This window comes from Carassius auratus, unplaced genomic scaffold, assembly GCF_003368295.1.
Source record: "Carassius auratus strain Wakin unplaced genomic scaffold, ASM336829v1 scaf_tig00029244, whole genome shotgun sequence".
NCBI classification, from domain to species: domain Eukaryota; kingdom Metazoa; phylum Chordata; class Actinopteri; order Cypriniformes; family Cyprinidae; genus Carassius; species Carassius auratus.
Genome location: NW_020525756.1, coordinates 1824 through 17026, shown reverse-complemented (window position 1 = coordinate 17026; position 15203 = coordinate 1824). Strand labels below are relative to the sequence as shown.

Genomic DNA, 15203 nt, shown 5'->3' with positions numbered 1-15203 from the left:
ATAGCCATGTTATTTTTCTGGGAGATCCTTGAGATCATTTATGTCCCTGTGTTGTACACCAACTTCCTGTTTCAAGAGGAAACAGATCACACAGGATTGAAAACTTCACTTTCATGGTGCTTTTCACACTTCTACAAAACCCAAAACAATTGCGTTGAGATTTGCATTACAAAGCTACTGAACATCAAACATGTTTGACAGCTCCACTGCTGTTGTTTTTCAGGGTGAAAAGGGTTTGCCTGGGAAGAATGGACCTCCGGGATTCATTGTAAGCAATGCTGAACACTTGAAAATTTATTCAAATTTTAAAATGTAGAAAAAATTGTCCCTAGATGTTGAAATAGTTTGACAAAATCTTCACTTGGGATGTCTTCATGTGGAACTATTCACAGTTAAAATAATGTGCAGTTTTAGGGTTTGTGGTTATCAGAAGTCATCTTTATATAAAGACAATAGTCGTATTTGATATGTCCTCAGCAAGATTAACATGTTTCTGCAGATTTGTGCGAGTAAAACACATTGACACAAAAGGACATACTGTTTTTATTATTAACCAAAAATAAAGATAATAAAAATATTTTTGGTAACTGAAATTAAGTTGAAAGGAAATATAAATATGCGATTTAAAAACTTAAAAAATGAGAAATGTAAACTGACTAAAATTAAATAAGTTTAATTTGAAATACCACAGTTATTAAAACTAAATCCGTAAGCTTCAGTTGTGTTTGTGTTTGTTTGTAGGGTAAAGCTGGAGCTCCAGGGAAGAGAGGACCAGCAGGAGCACCTGTAAGTCTCATACCATCAACTGTGATGCTACTGTCTTTATTGTAAAATCAGAAGTACCAAAATAATGGTATTAAAATAGAACAATATGTTGCCAAAAATACTGTAATTTTTTCTTGAATAAATATTATTTTATTTTAATGCCCTAAAGTTTTAAAATAATCATGTTAAAATATAGTGTGTTGCTAAAAATATTATTATTTTTGTTTAAATATATACTTTTATTTAGTTTGAGTGCTAAAAGATATAAAAATAATCGGATGAAAACAGTGCAATACATTACCAAATATGCTATTATTTTTTTTAATAAATATTATTTTATTTTAATATACTAAAGTATTGAAATAATCATGTTAAAATATTGTGTGATGCTAAAAATATTATTATTTTTGTTTAAATATATACTTTTATTTAGTTTGAGTGCTAAAAGATATTAAAATTATCGGATGAAAACAGAGCAACACATTACCAAATATGCTATTATTTTTGTTTGAATAAATATTATATACACTAAAGTTTCAAAATAATAATATTAAAATATAGTGTGTTGTCTAAAATTGTATTATTTATGTTAAAAGTATTAAAAAAAAGTATTAAAATAATCAGATTAAAACAGTGCACTATAAACTATACAATGCAATTACTATTTTTTTGTTTAAATAAATATTATTGTTTTCTTTTAATACTCTTACATATCTAAATAATCATATTAAAATATAGTGTTTCTAAAAAAGATTATTTTTGTTTAAATACATACTATTATTTAGTTTGAGTGCTCAAAGGTATTAAAATAATCATAATAAAATAGTAAAATACATTGTCAAAAATAAATAGCATAATTTTCTTTTAATATTAGACAACACACTATATTTTAATATGATTATTTTGATACTTTAGAGTATTAAAATAAAATGATAACATTGATTTAAACAAAAATAATAGCACATTTGGTAATGTATTGCACTGTTTTCATCCGATTATGTTAATATCTTTGAGCTCTCAAACAAAATAAAAGTATGTATTTAAAAGTAAAATAATTATTAATGATTAATAATTAAAATAATATTTATTTAAATAAGTATTGTTGTTTTCTTTTAATACCCACAAATATAAATATATTGATATTAACATAGAACAATGTGTTTGCCAAAAACACTATTTCAAAAAATATATATATTTATTGAATTATATTTTCTTTTAATACTCAAAAGTATAAAAAAAATGTGTATGTTGCAAAAATGCTATTACTTTTTATTATATTTGTGTAAATAAATACCAATATTTTATTTTATATTCAGGTATTTAAACAATCAGATTAAAATAGTGAAAATATGTTTTCAAAAATACTTTTATTTTTACTTTGTTTTATTGTAAAGTGTAGTCTCCTTATGATCCCAATCCCTGTTCATCACATATATAGCAGGGTGTTGAGATGTGTCTGTTCAAGCCTCTGTGTATTTCCTGTAATAAAGCACAAGTGTGTTTGCTGTGTGAGGTGTGTGTCTGTTTAAGCCTGAGGGGTTTTGATGCTCCCGAGCTCACAGCATCCTCTTGTGACTGATGCTGAACGGGAAGATTTGGCATCTGTTCTGTTTGGTGTTTCACAGGCTCATTAAAGCGTTGCGGCTTCATTCATAACTCAGATGATTTATGATGTTTATACAGATAGTCACCGCTTTAATGCTGCAGATGTGTGATGATTTGATACACCTCACTGATCACAGTGGATAATAGTGAATCAGAGCGCTATATGCAAATACTGTCAGTCGTGATTGGTGAATGTTGACAGACTGTTAGCAGCACATCCAACAGCAAAATATACACTAGCATTTACATGTCAAATGGTCTGTTTCATGTTATTTCGGTTTACCAAGGCTGCATTTATTTGATAAATAAATCAGTAAAATTGTGAAAAATTATTAAAATTCTAAATAATTGTGTGCTATTTTAATGTATTGTAAAATGTAATTTAATGCTGTGATCAGATATGAATTTTCAGGGTCTTCAGGGTCACATGATCCTTCAGAAATCATATGCTGTTATGATGTGATATTGGATTTAAAAAATAAATATAAAATATCTAAGCAAAGTACAATATTATTGTTGTTGAAATCAATTCTATTATTCATATTAAAATGGTCGAAATGTTGCCACAAATGTTTTTCATTTGTTTAAATAAATTATATTATTTTATTTTAATACTCAAAAATGTATTGCCAATAATTCGTTTTTGTTTAAAATAATATTTTTAATACTCAAAGACATTAAAATAATAGTCTGATTCATATTTAAATAGACTATTTTTTAATAATCAAAGGTAATAAAATAGTTGTACTAAAATAGTCAAATGTGTTGCCAAAATATATTTTATATAGATATTATTATTTTATTTTAATATAGAAAAATATGTAAATATTTAAAAACAGATATATTTAAATTAATATTTATTATTTTATTTTAATACTCCGTTATTAAAAGAATCGTATAAAAATAGTACAATGTGTTGCCAAAAATATTATTTTTGTTTAAATAAATACTGTTATATTTTAATATTCAAAAGAATTCAAATAATCATATTAAAATGGTAAAATACGTTGCATGCATAATCAGCTGCCTTCTAAGGCATGAAACCTTATTAGTGACTGATTTGGATCTAATACAGTGTGTTCATCATCATCATTAAAACTAGCCAATTATAAACCCTGAGTGGATTTATCGTGACTTTGTTTCATTGAATATGAAGCATGTGAAGTGAAGGTATAGTTGAGAGGGTCACATATGGAAGTGTTTATGAATGTGTTTATTAATGCATCTTTGTGTAAGTTATATATACTGCTGAAAAATGAAGTGCACTTATGACTTTTGATAAAGGGGGTCATGCTGATGTTATTAAAGCGGCATCTGTGGTGTGATGCTTTGAGTCTGGAAACTGTTGAGGGAACTGAGATTTCACTGAGAAATGCTCTGATAACACAGGTGCATGTTAAAGCCAGCGGTTCCTGCTTCTCAGCGTATCAGTGTCTGATAAAGACGGAAAAGAAAAACAGACGGAAATAAGAGCAGAAAGGCTGTGGGTCCCTGCTGGCTTATATTTCCATCATAGAAACAAACTCAGACGTTTCCGTTCTGTAAAGCAGATATGTTTTACAACTGAATCAGACATGTAAAATATGTGTTTAACAAAGTACCCGTGATTTATATGTGTATTTGAGATGTCTGAGCACCTGTGTTTTTAGTTCTGTACTTGTATTTACAGTAGGATTCATGTATGTATCAGTTTTGTGTTGGATGTTTTTTCCTAAAATTGCTTTGGGAAAATAAACACACATTAATGGGTCACTTGTTGTCATGAAAGTTTAGAGCTGTAAAGTGAATGTGAAAAGCATCTCAGATCGTTTAATGAGAAATTAGAGCAGAGTATAAGATATTAGGATCTCTAAAACTCTAGAACTGTTTATTTTATATTATTTAAAAAGGGTTAAAAAGGGTTTATTTTATATTATTTAAATTGTATTTTCGGTAACATTTATTTCAAGTAACAAAATAGTGTTTATTTTCTTTTATTTAGATTTTATTTTAGTTAACGTTTATTTAATTTTATTTCAAGTAAAAAACAAAAGTATGGTTTTATTTAACTAAAGTAACCATGTACTTGGCTTTTGTTTGTCCATCTGAAACACAGGAGATATTTGCAATAAATGTATTCTAATTGTCATATAAGAAAATTAATGACTTTAATAAAGATCTCATTTGTGATGTTTCTGTTCAATGGGACGTTTGACTGAATAATGTGTAATCTGACTCCATGTGTGTGTGTGTGTGTGTGTGTGTGTGTGTTTTGCAGGGTAAAGCAGGTCCTCTCGGCAGCACAGGTGAAAAAGGTCCTCCAGGTGAACCTGTGAGTATTAAAACACCAAATACAGTGGGGCTTCATTTACCAATCTAACACAGAAATGTGCGCAGATCCTGTGTTCCTGTAGCTCAAGTGGTAGAGCATTGCATTAACAAGCACAAGGTTTGGGTTCGATTGCCTGTGAACACATGATAGGTAAAAATTGTTATCCTGAATACACTGTTAGTCACTTTGGATTAAGTGTCTGCTAAATGCATACTTTTAATTTTTTATTTAATTTAATTTAATTTTTAAGATCCATGCACACTAATCAACTTACGACAGAGTTCACGTCCCTAGAGTTTACAACAGGGAGAAACTAAATCCGTGCAAAAATAGGAAGTAATGAGATAAGGACTAATAATGCACTTTGTGACATCACTATTCTAATTCATGCAATTTGCCTTTAGAATGTTTTAGCCTATATTTTTATGGTGAAAGATAGACTGTGTTTTTGTTTGTTTGTTTGGTTTTTAGCAGTGTAAATAGCTCTCTGACTTACAGTAACAAAACATATAGCCTATTATATATTTTGATCATATTTACTTCCATAGAAGCATTGCCGGTGCAACGATTGAATCCTCGTGGTCTGCTGTTCGCTCATATATAATAAACAACAAAAAAGACAATCTAATCTTACTGTTAAAAAAAATAAAAACTTATTATGCATGGTACAGATTTATAGCAGTACATATAATACCAGGTTCGGTGTTATTTTATTATTATTATTGTTTTTTTTTATACTATTATAGTATTTTGTGCATATATATAATTTAAACTAATTTATATATTTTCAGATTTGATTTATTTTTGTTTAAGTTTTAGTATTTTTTATGTATTTTTTAGTTTTGTTGAGATTTATATAGCTTTATTGTAACTTATGGCTGTAGTTTATTTTACATTTTTACTTAACTCATGTTACGTTTTAGTAGTTTTGTTGAGCATGTTTGTAAGTTTTAATATTATTTAATATTAATATTTCTATATAGCTTTAATTTTATTTAATTAATTTTAGTCTTTTTAATACTTAAACTTCTACAACACTTCTAATATTCAAATTTTGTCATCTATGGTTTATATTTCATTTTATTTCGGCTTCATTTCAATTAACAAAAATGATTACTTACTAGTAATTCAACTAAGTAGTTTGATTAAGTAAACTATTAAATAAATGCATGTATTTAAATAAAGTTTTGGACTGCGATAAAATGGCATAGTTAAGGGCAAATTGTATGTAAACAACAAAAATAAAGATCTAAAACTGCATCAGCTGGAGGATTTGAACACATTGTGTTCATAAGGCTAGCAACGTGCTAAACCTTCAGAAATGTGTGGTATATAGTCTCCACAAGCACGTGTGATGTGATTTTCTTGTGTAACACATGTAAGTCATGATGTGAAGACCTCCGAGGGTTTGTGAGGCGTTTCGCTGATCCTCATGGCATTTCCTGCGTTGAGCGCCAGTGTTTTATGTCATTACATCTAAACATGTAATCATCCGTTCTGTCAGCAGATGAAAGATGTTTAACAGTGTCTCTACGGGTTCGTGTTTCCAGTCTTTGACCCTGTGTGCATCTGAATGTCCTCATGTTAACACACATCTAATCATGCTTCAACATATGGATTCTCACTTTAATGCTGTTCACATGTGCATGGTGAAATTCACCTCTAGTTAGGCGTAATCATAAGATCCCTTCACATCCAGTGCCAAGGGCGATTCATGTAAATATCATTTATAATATCAAAACAAGATTGTTTATGAGAAAACTGTTTGTTTTAGGGGGAATTGTGCATGATTTCATATTTATGTAATATTTATTTGATTATTTAAAGGGCTCCAGAGGCCCTCCAGGGGACCCAGGACCAGATGGAGAGCAAGGTCACGAGGTACTTCCTGAAAGAAACTGAAGATTTGTGTGTAATGGTTTTCTTCTGTGCGCAATTATGCGATGACATGCTAATTAAATGAGGGATAATTCTTTACAGTGCCAAGTTACGTAATACTGTTGAATTCAATATAGATCACAGGCACCCTAAGGAGTGTAAAAACACACGGTGCACTGCAGAACCGTTAATAATTGCACATTTTAATCATTTAGTAAACAAATCATGTTGTATGTTATTTCATTTTGCTTTATTTCTGTGTCTCAGATATGATATAAATGAGTATGTCCGTGATTTTTTGACTTCTTGTTGTCGTCTACTTTGTGTTTTCCCCTCTTTTGTGCATGCACAGGGACCTCCAGGACCTGAAGGAGAGCAGGGACCTGTGGGTGAACCAGGGATCAAGGTGATGCACGACTATTAACCCTATAAAGCCTGACATGAAATAATAATCAGAAATGGGAATTGAAATGGAACCTTAGATACAAATATTATAAGAAAGTTTGCTTTTATGTTGAGTATCATATTTGATGCATCATGCTTTTACAACACATATAGTCTGACAGAGTGAGAATATGAAGAGAAAAACAGCTCAGTTGTATTCAGAGACTCAAACTAAGCAAGAATATGCAATTTGGTGCAGATGTTGTAATGTAAATCAGTGAGATCTTTATAACAGTTCAGCAGATACTCACATAAATTGATTTAAATATCAGTCGTAGTTCTATATCTCCAATAATATAACAAATGAAAGAAATAAACGCTGCTCAGAAGATGTGAGATGTTCTGGAGGCTTCTGAAGATCATTCCTCCGCTGAGGAACAGTGAAAGTAAAGCTTCTGGAAACAAACGCTCCTCAAAAGATCCTGATTAAGCAGAATATCCAAGCTGCCGTTTGCAATTAAATACAATGGAAACTGATGATTTATATTGACAAGCACCAATAATAACAGTATTAAAGGGAGAACTTTTAGCATTTGCAACTGTGTCTTTCTGTCTTTTTCCAGGGTGACATGGGGCCTGTCGGAGAAGAGGGTGAACTGGGCCAACTGGGCATCAGAGTGAGTGAACCAGCCTCATTCCTGCTCCAAAATGTCCAAGTAAACGTGATCCATCAGTGTATTTTCATTGCTTTAACTCATGTGAGCCAAGCAATGTCAAGAATCTGATAGAAGGACCCTCAGTCTCACACACACTGAACATCTTTGTCTCTGTTTTAATTGTTCAAGCAATGCTCTGTGTTTGTTATTGGATATTATGACATCGGGAACAGCGTCGTACCCGAGTGAATCTCACGAAACCTGTCTTGCATTTTTCCGGCTTTTATTTCGCCCCAAGATAATGAAAAAATGTGATTCTCATTACTGCATCGTGGGAAAAAATAAATGTTATTCAGACTGTAAAATATTTATTCATAATCTTGCTAATACTGCAGATTTGCTTACACAAATAAAAATGTCTGTTATGGTTAATAGGAAAAAACAATAAGCACATTTCTGCAGCAGTTTCAGATGGCGTGTGGAATGAATCCCATGATGCTTTTCTAAATTATGCTTTGCTGGTCTAACATGTTGCTGTTTGTTTTAGGGTCCTCCAGGGCCACCTGGAGAGGACGGACATCAAGGGAAGGATGGACCAAAGGTGAGACTCCAGATTCAATTCTGTACTAGCATTTACATTTAGGTTGATGCATTTATCCAAAACGAGTTGCACTGCATTTATATATATTATTATGCATTTCCTGCAAATCAAACCCATGACACTGCTGTTGCTAGTGCCATGCTTTTATCATTTGGGCTACATGGACGCATTTATGTTTGAACCTTTTTACCTGTAATACAATAAAATGATAAAAGAGATTTTACTATGTAAGCATTTTATTTTTCTAATTGATTTATTTTAAAAAATGATGAGAAATGTATAATGTCTTGTTGCACATACCTTGAAATCTATTTTCTGGCCAGTTGGACAATTTACTTGTAAAATGTAGTTTATTATTTATTAATTTATATAAATAACTACATAAAACAAAGTTGATTGGAGTACATTTGACAAGAAAATACTTCTTTCAACTTCAAAATTTCTTGTGAAATTTATTAGTAATTTCAAAGTCTAAATTGTTCAGACTGATGTAACTTTAGTTGGCCCTTTATGCACTTTGGTACACATTGTCAACATCATATTTTGTTGATTCCCAAAACCATTTTACCGAAACCCACAATTTTTTTGCAAAAATAAAATAAAACAAAATAGTTTTCATTTAAGGTTTGTTTTTATTCTGTAATTATTTCTTAGGGTGAGCCAGGTGACCGTGGACCAATGGGAGAAGCCGGAGAAAGGGGTGAGATTGGTGACTTTGGCCCACTAGGACCTCCTGGAAATCCTGGGGAAAAAGGCTACCCGGTGAGTGACGAAAGAGTGACGGAGTGAATATAATGTAATGCATTTAGTTGTATGTAACTGAAAAAAAAACTCTCCAAATAGCTGTTTAGATAATGCAGGGGTATTTTGTCTGAAATTTGTATTGACAATGTGAAGTAAAAGCATTCGTTTCTTCATCAGGGACCAGAGGGCAAACAAGGTCTGCCCGGCAACCGTGGACGTCCAGGAAAGAAGGTAACCAAAATTTGTGAATAAAAAAAAAAGATGGCAACTAAATTGAATTAAATTGCATTAAAACAATATATGGTACCATTTCATTTTAATAGCATAGCACAATCGGTAATATTTTGTCCAAAATATAACGGACCTATAATAGAGCCCTGTGGTACTCTTCTTCGCCTTGGCTTATTTGGAACACATTCTGCTTTGTGTTTTCACAATACAGTCACATTTTTCATGTCATTTTCGCGTGTAAACTATTTAAACTAGTCCTGGCCTCTGATATTTCCATCTTTCTTTTTGGTAGGGTGAAAAAGGGTCACCAGGTCACTTAGGAGAGATGGGCTCTCCTGGCGAAATCGGACAGACAGGGGAGAGAGGACTCAAAGGTGCTCGTGGAACCAGAGGACCCGCAGTTAGTGTGCTTTCTCTTTTAACGCATCCCTCCACTCTTTCTAATTTTGAGAAATGGCTGTGCAAATCCCAAAGACGATTAAGCAGTAACTTCACCATCAACATCACAAAGTGACTGTAATAGCAGTGCCAAACGAAACAGTCCAAATGAGAGAAATGGATGCACTGAATTTGCTAGCAAGGGGAAATTCTGGCCTATTCTGAAGCTTGAGTCCACAACCTCAACATTATGCTGCTACCTATGATTGCAACACGAGGGGAGCCCTAGATTGTTGCTTTTTTGCCACACAACTACAGTACAAATGTGTGATTGGTTCAGACATGTTAGTGGATAGTTTTGTTAGTAAAGGTAATTAGGTATTTAAAAAATGATCTATTATTTCTGTATGAGCTGACAAGAGTTTGATAATTTCCTAACATGCTGAGAACGAATTTTACCCTCAAATTCACTGCTTTTACTGGCTCAATTAAATTAGCGGGTTTTGGAATTGAACCAAAGCTTTTTGATGGGATTTACACTAATGCCATTAGTGATTCTAGGAACTAATCTGCTTTTCTTATACACTGCAGTTAAGCACCTGCTGATTCTGTAGTTTTAGGCCGGATTTTATAAACAGAGGATATATCTGGTTTTTTTGTCCCCCCCCCCCCCCTCCCGCTTTTCCCTCATGATTTTAACGGTATCGATGAAATGTAAAATCAAGTGTAGTTAGGGAAACTTAGAGTGTTTTTTTTATAAGCAAATGCTTTCCCAAGAAGCCATAATGGGATGAGCAGCAGGAGTCATTTTTTAAGACGTCATCCAATAATGTGTTTTTCACCACAGGAAACTCAGGTTATTTTTAGAAGATTATTTGTTGAGGTATGATGAGTACACTACAGAACACAAGCTAACTTACGTGTGTGTGTGTTTTTTGTTCATTACATTTCAGGGTAGACCAGGAGTTATGGGACCTCAGGGAGAACCGGGACTTCAAGGTTACACAGTGAGTTTGATGCATACAAATATATATGCATTTCTGAACGCTTACAAAATCATACTCACATTTGCAGAAGGTTTTGGGGGTGAACCCCTCAGTTATTGTTTTTGTGTATGTTTGGTATACAGGAGTCTTTCACAATTTATTTTGCGAACAAAGACCAACCAGACATGTTTATCATTAATTTAAGATAAAATAAAATATTTTCCAAATATATGTCGATTATTCAACCCAGCTGGTCTATTCACAAAATAATATTAGATTAGATTAGATTAGACGATAAAATTATCAATTTCTTCTCTATTTTCTTTAACCATAGGGTCACACTGGCAAGCCAGGTCCAGCAGGCCCCCCGGGACCAAAGGGAGAAAAGGTTATACAATGTATTTTGATCTTTAAATTACAATCTCAGTCTAAATGCCATACGTGTTAAATTATTATGCAAATATGTGAAAAGAATGGTGTTAGATTCTGAGTTTGACTGAATATGTGTGTTTTTTCAGGGATATCCAGGAGAAGACAGTAAAACGGAAGGACCACCCGGGCCCTTAGGTGAACCAGTAGGTCTTAATTTCCATTTAACTTCCTGTTTTTGTCCAACACATTGACTGAAATCACTAAATAAAGAGGTAGTGATAATAACATCACGTATTTGAAGAAGTAAGACAACATATCAATGTTTGTGTGCATATAGGGCTCTCCAGGAGAGAAAGGGGAACGTGGGGAACCAGGAGATGATGGATATCAGGTTAGTCTCTCTTTAAGGAGGAATTTCATGTTTTGTGGAAACACCCAAGCAACCACAAAGCATCATGATAAAAATCACTCAAAATACCTTGATAAAAGCATAACAGTGTCTTTTCTGAGCACTGGAGACTCCGGTTGTGTTCTTTTGCTGATTGTTTTTAAGATGTTTTCCTTACAGTTAATCTAGATTTAACTGGTCTGGATATATGTGTTTTAGGGTCAGGCAGGGGTCACAGGTACCCGTGGAGCGATTGGTCAGCAGGGATCTCCTGTAAGTCTGATGTGTGACCAACACTGCAGCTCTCATCCAAAACTGCTGCTCTCCACCTACATAGACAGCAACCAGTGCATCATGCAAACAGTGCACTGGAAATTCAGCTAACAATAGAGTTTCACCTTAGCATGCTGCATGTGTTTGATGCATGCAAATTGCACCCTATGATGCCTTAAAAATGCTGTCTAGTTAGGGGCTCACAAGGATTTGCAGCAGAGCTTTTTGTTGCATAACTTTTCTAATTAAGTTACCGGAAAATTTGATGAACCAAAGCCAATCCTTGCAGTTTTTTCTCTGGTTAATTTTGGACTCTGGCCACATGTCTCTGGGCCAGAGGAATGTAACACTGAAGTGTCTGTTTGCATAATAAAAAAACTCAATGTTTTAATTTCCCCCCCAACCCCAGGGATCTCCTGGGCTTCCTGGTGAAGCAGGACCCGAGGGCGAGAAGGGAGTTCAGGTTTGTGTGTGTATAAGTGTGTTAGCATACTATTTCTGCAATAGGTTGTACATGTACATTACATTACATTTAGTTATTTAGCAGATGCTTGTTTGACAAATGAGGATTATGGAAGCAAACAAAATCAACAAGAGAGCAATGAAATGCATGTCCTATAACAAGTCTCAGTTAGATGAGTTCAAGGGCTTTTTAAATATCAAATTTAATTTCAGTAAAATGTTATTTTTTTTTTCTTTTTAAACATCTTTACTCTAAAATTGCACTAAAATGCAAAATAGCGCTTTATATTTTCGAGAAGATATAAGTATGCTGTGTAGCGAGGTCATGTGACAATGCAGATACTGTTTCACATAGTTCACAAAAAAATTGTGTAAAGTAGTTAAATTCAGTAAGAATTTTATAAATCTAGTGTTTGGTGTAAGACTGGTGCAAACAAATAGTTGTATTTAAAAACAACAGAAGTCAATGGCAGGTTTCCTCTGTAGTAGTTTTCTTAATGTTATCTTTTCATTGTTTTAATTTAGTGTTAGTATAACATTATAATATCATGCATGCATATTTTAACTTTTTTCTTATTCAAAGAAGAAACCAATCCAATGTGTAGTTGACATCTGAGGCTTAATACTATAGAAAAGCAATAAAGGTTTTTCAGTTTTTTGTTTATTTTCATATAAAAATAAGGCATGCGGTTGTTTCAAACACTGGTATAAACATAATTAAAATGTAAAATGTGATAATGAAAATTAATAACTGCATTACAATTTCAAGGGAATAATCGATATTATTTACTAATCTTTAGTATAAAAACAAGTGCGTTTGGCCTTTTCTTCTGTTATACTGAGCATTAAAGGAACTGTGTGCTCAGAGACGCTTGAATAACAAGATTAAAACGCTTTCTTTATCACATCATGCAAAAATCATTCTTTTAGTTTACTCTAATCATTCTTAGGTAACAGTATTATATAAGGCTATTGAATAAGTTTATGTGTGTGTGTTTAGGGACTCGCTGGGCAGAAAGGATCCCGAGGTCCCGCTGGAGAGCCAGGTCCTGAGGTGTGTATTTTACACCACCGTTTTAAGTTTTCTAGGGCTGTGAATCTTTGGGAAGGCAGCGATTCGATTCGATTCAGGAATGATATTTGCTAATTTAGAATGATTCAATGTGATTCGATACACAATTAAACGCGATTCGATTAAAACGATTCGATTCTGCATTCTTTAAGAGCATTCACAGAATTGTTTAAATGTTTCCCTTAAATTCTTTAAAAGCTTAGTCAGGGGGCGAAATAAACAGCAGCCTTTATGGTTACGTAAAAATGTATGTAAGCTAAGATTTAAAAAAATAGCTTTTATGTATGTAGCCTATGTATTATCATAATTATTATACATTTTATTTATTTAATTTTTTTTTTAATTTTTTTACAAGGAATTCTCTTCCTTTTTTATTACTTTTAATTTGCTGTAAGAAATTAAATACACTGCTGGACAGTAATCAATCGTTTGTAATCAATATTTTTTTTTCCTAATGGCAATTTTATGATTGTTTTATATACTAGACTACATTTAATTAGCAATTATTTTTATTTTCTTCACAGAATAAGGTAGAAAATATAGCTACTTTATAGTTTCTGTACTGTAATAAATCATGTCAATTAGCACTGCATCATTCATAAATTATTTATTTATTGTGTTTTTTAATGTTTGATCAGTTAATTTTGCTTTTATTCAGTTTAGCTGCAGATAAAGCCTGGCACGTCTATGAGAGCGAGATCACTTCTCTTTCAGTGTCAAAACTTCTTTATCTCATTTTCACTAAATAAAATGCTATAGTAGGCTAGCTATTAAACCTTTCCTTCAATTGAACCGTGCATATGCTTTAGACCGTCAAGATTCAAAAATCATGTTTCAAGATCAATGCATATGAATTGTCAGGGTTTGTAATCGATGCATCGAGAAAACGAATGAATCGTTACACCCCTAATGTTAACACATTCATAAAACCACGACATACAGAAATTTACATAAATTTAAACAAAAAATACTATGACGTTTGTTTGTGAATTAAATGTAAAACTTCCGTTTTATTTGTATAACAGTTCAGACATAATGAAATAAACTTAACGTGATGGGTATTTGTCATTTTGTTTTCATAATTTATATTTATTACTATTTAGTAAAACTGGAAATGGAAATTTTATATGCATTCAAATATGTACATGTTATATTTAGGCATAAATATGATTTAAGTGGTGTAACAAATATTATTGCAATTTCCATGTAAAATTATCTTTGTGTGTCTGTTCCACAAACCAGAAATAATTTATGATGGCTTGTTTTTTTTAAGTGTTAATGATCTGTTTAAAGAGCCTCTGATGTTGTTGTGGTCATGTGACTCTCTCTGAATGTCTTTTAGGGTCTGGTTGGTTTGCCGGGGCCCAGAGGGACGGACGGGTATCCGGGATCCGACGGGCCTTCCCGGTCTTCCTGGTTTTCCAGGTCCGCCTGGATCCAAAGGCCAAACAGTGAGTGTGAAACAACCTTTCCATGTGCTACTAAAACATCATTCTGAGAATCTTTCTGAACTCTATTCTAAAGCATTCCATAAAATCTCATATTCAAACCTTGAATAAAAATGCAATTATGTTAAAACTTGTGTGCCGTTTATGCACACTGAAAAAAATATATAGGAGAAATTGATAGTAAATTTCCCAAATAATTACAAAGCAATGGCAAGGCGCTGAATTAAATGAGGCTGCTGATGTTTAACTTTGTTATTTTAGTATCATTAATATACTATTATAGTTTTCGCATCTATTTTGAATTTGTTTTTTATATTTTCTGTTTTCCATTTTCAGTGTAGATTTTTATAAATGTATTTTAGTTTATGTAATTTTAGTACTTCAACTTAAACTAAATGGAAAATGAGAAATGTTTAAGTCTGTTATATTTTATTATTTTTCTTTGTTGTTGTTTTCAGTTTCAACTGAATGAAAATTAGACATTGCCTTAAGTTATAATTTATTTGTTTTTAGTTTTAAAAGTCTTAGTTTTAAGTCTCCTTTTTAGTTTTTGTTAACTATGCTATATAGTTTTTTAAATTTCGGTATAGGTTTTAATTGAGCGTTCCAGCTTAAACTAATTAAACATGAGATTTTGTTAGTTTATTTG

The 15203-nt window shown here is 32.3% G+C and overlaps 1 protein-coding gene across 1 annotated transcript in view; it reads left to right on the top strand.

The window, feature by feature from the left end:
• Positions 1 to 14557, top strand: part of LOC113079799 (collagen alpha-1(XXIV) chain-like) — a gene marked incomplete at its 3' end in the record, with an annotated part of 73362 nt that extends 58805 nt beyond the window's left edge. Inside the window, exons 30-47 of the mRNA XM_026252022.1 lie at positions 224 to 268; positions 742 to 786; positions 4628 to 4681; positions 6509 to 6562; positions 6912 to 6965; positions 7567 to 7620; positions 8147 to 8200; positions 8855 to 8962; positions 9122 to 9175; positions 9468 to 9575; positions 10507 to 10560; positions 10874 to 10927; positions 11058 to 11114; positions 11249 to 11302; positions 11519 to 11572; positions 11982 to 12035; positions 13035 to 13088; positions 14449 to 14557. Coding sequence (XP_026107807.1) covers positions 224 to 268; positions 742 to 786; positions 4628 to 4681; positions 6509 to 6562; positions 6912 to 6965; positions 7567 to 7620; positions 8147 to 8200; positions 8855 to 8962; positions 9122 to 9175; positions 9468 to 9575; positions 10507 to 10560; positions 10874 to 10927; positions 11058 to 11114; positions 11249 to 11302; positions 11519 to 11572; positions 11982 to 12035; positions 13035 to 13088; positions 14449 to 14557 — 1120 coding nt within the window. The remainder of the gene's footprint in view (positions 1 to 223; positions 269 to 741; positions 787 to 4627; positions 4682 to 6508; positions 6563 to 6911; positions 6966 to 7566; positions 7621 to 8146; positions 8201 to 8854; positions 8963 to 9121; positions 9176 to 9467; positions 9576 to 10506; positions 10561 to 10873; positions 10928 to 11057; positions 11115 to 11248; positions 11303 to 11518; positions 11573 to 11981; positions 12036 to 13034; positions 13089 to 14448) is intronic.
• Positions 14558 to 15203: the final 646 nt, after the last annotated feature.